The sequence below is a fragment of the Felis catus genome, chromosome X, assembly GCF_018350175.1.
Source record: "Felis catus isolate Fca126 chromosome X, F.catus_Fca126_mat1.0, whole genome shotgun sequence".
In the NCBI taxonomy this organism is placed as follows: Eukaryota; Metazoa; Chordata; class Mammalia; order Carnivora; family Felidae; genus Felis; species Felis catus.
This window is the reverse complement of record NC_058386.1, coordinates 59,983,281-59,985,790: the sequence shown is the minus strand read 5'-3', so window position 1 is coordinate 59,985,790 and position 2,510 is coordinate 59,983,281. Positions and strand designations below refer to the sequence as shown.

At 39.2% G+C, this 2,510-nt stretch overlaps 1 protein-coding gene across 1 annotated transcript; it reads left to right on the top strand.

Moving 5' to 3' along the window:
- The first annotated feature begins 719 nt into the window (after positions 1–719).
- LOC101098522 (serine/arginine-rich splicing factor 3-like) lies at positions 720–2,305 on the top strand. The gene has a single exon (XM_045051029.1). The coding sequence runs from the start codon at positions 735–737 to the stop codon at positions 1,368–1,370; it is 636 nt and encodes a 211-aa protein (XP_044906964.1). The 5' UTR covers positions 720–734; the 3' UTR covers positions 1,371–2,305.
- Positions 2,306–2,510: the final 205 nt, after the last annotated feature.

Here is a 2,510-nt window from a genome sequence, read left to right as displayed (position 1 = left end):
CTAGAGGTTTATCAATTTTGTTTATTTTTTTAAAAAACCAACTCTTGGTTTCAGTGATCTGCTCTACAGTTTTTTTAGATTCTATATTGTTTATTTCTGGTCTGATCTTTATTAATTCTCTCCTTCTGCTGGGTTTGGGGTGTCTTTGCTGTTCTGCTCTGTTTCCTTTAGGTGTGCTGTTAGATTTTGTATTTGGGATTTTTCTTGTTTCTTGAGATAGGCCTGGATTACAATGTATTTTCCTCTCAGGACTGCCTCGCTGCATCCCAAAGCATTTGGATTGTTGTATTTTCATTTTCATTTGTTTCCATATATTTCTTAATTTCTTCTCTAATTGCCTGGTTGACCCATTCATTCTTTAGTAGGGTGTTCTTTAACCTCCATGCTTTTGGAGGTTTTCCAGATTTTTCCTGTGGTTGATTTCAAGCTTCATAGCATTGTGGTCTGAAAGTGCGCATGGTATGATCTCAATTCTTGTATACTTATGAAGGGCTGTTTTGTGACCCAGTATATGATCTATCTTGGAGAATGTTCCATGTGCACTTGAGAAGAAAGTATATTCTGTTGCTTTGGGAGGCAGAGTTCTAAATATGTCTGTCAAGTTCATCTGATCCAGTGTATCATTCAGGGCCCTTGTTTCTTTATTGATCCTGTGTCTAGAGGATCTACCCCTTGTTGTAAGTGGAGTATTAAAGTCCCCTACAATTACCACATTCTTATCAATAAAGTTGCTTATGTTTGTTTGTCCGCCATTTCCTGGACGCCAGGTCAGCGAGAGCATCTGCGGGAGCCGGGCCGGAGGGGAGCGGGAAGCGGGAAGACCCATCCGAGGGTGTGTGGTTTTGAGTGTCTGCTTTGTAACCCAAGATTTCCAAATGCATCGTGATTCCTGTCCACTGGACTGTAAAGTTTATGTAGGTAATCTTGGAAACAATGGTAACAAGACTGAATTGGAACGAGCTTTTGGCTATTATGGACCACTCCGAAGTGTGTGGGTTGCTAGAAACCCTCCCGGCTTTGCTTTTGTTGAATTTGAAGATCCCCGAGATGCAGCTGATGCTGTTCGAGAGCTAAATGGGAGAACACTGTGTGGCTGCCGAGTAAGAGTGGAACTCTCGAATGGTGAAAAGAGAAGTAGAAATCGTGGCCCACCTCCTTCTTGGGGTCGTCGCCCTCGAGATGATTATCGGAGAAGGAGTCCTCCACCTCGTCGCAGATCTCCAAGACGGAGAAGCTTCTCCCGCAGCTGGAGCAGGTCCCTTTCTAGAGATAGGTGGAGAGAGAGATCACTGTCTCAGGAGAGAAATCACAAGCAGTCCCGATCCTTTTCTAGGTCTCGTAGCCGATCTAGGTCAAATGAAAGGAAATAGAAGAGCAGTTTGCAAGAGGAGTAGTGTACAGGAAATAACTTCATTTGACAGGAGTATGTACAGAAAATTCAAGTTTTGTTTGAGACTTCATAAGCTTGGTGCATTTTTAAGATGTTTTAGCTGTTCACATTTGTTTGTCTCTTGGAACAGTGACACATAAAGTTGTAATTCTCTATGATTTGAATGGATCATATGAGGCATGTAATATTAAGAGTTGTTACTTTACAATGTTCCCTTAAGCAAAATTGAATTTGCTTTGAAGTTTAGTCTTACATAGACTGATAATAAACCTATTAACTCCTGCCCAGTTAAAGCTTGACATTTCATATTATGAAGACAAAACTGGCAAAAATTGAACAGAGTTTTTCCATAGCTGAGATAGTGTGCATGCAGCTGTAATTGAACAGTCTTTAAAAGCTGCTGTGAACCCAAGTCAGCAGCTAAAAATTAAGCTGCACTGTTAAACTAGGTTAGAGGTTTAAAATAAAATGAATCCCAGTTGTCTTCGTACTGGGCAGAGGTGGTCCAGTTGGTGTAGAATTGGAAGTTTCAAGAAAGTTTACTTTTGCTTTAGGTCCTAAGTTCATTTTAACAGGATTGCTGTATATGAACACACAGCTCTATGTAACATTCTCTCTTTGGAAATTTGAAACTATTCAAGATACCAATGTCCTGCCAATTTAAGGGTACATTGTAGAGCTGAACTTTGAGTTACTGTGCAAGATTTTTTTTCATGCTGTCATTTGTAATATGTTTGTGAGAATCCTTGGGATTAAAGTTTTGGTTACAAATTGTTGTTTAACCTGAAAGCCTGTTTTTCCTTGCAAAACTAAAATCTGTGAGCTTGGTATCAAGTCCAGGTATAACATTCCTATTGGAAGCCATACTTATATTTTCTTGTAAAGTGCTTTTGAATTAATAAAATATTAGCATAATTGGGAAAAAAAGGTTGCTTATGTTTGTGAGTAATTGTTTTATATATTTGGGGGCTCCGGTATTCAGCACATAGACATTTATAATTGTTAGCTCTTCCTGATGGATAGACCCTGTAATTATTATATAATGCCCTTCTTCGTCTCTTGTTGCAACCTTTAATTCAACGTCTAATTTGTCTGATATAAGTATGGCTACTCCAGCTTT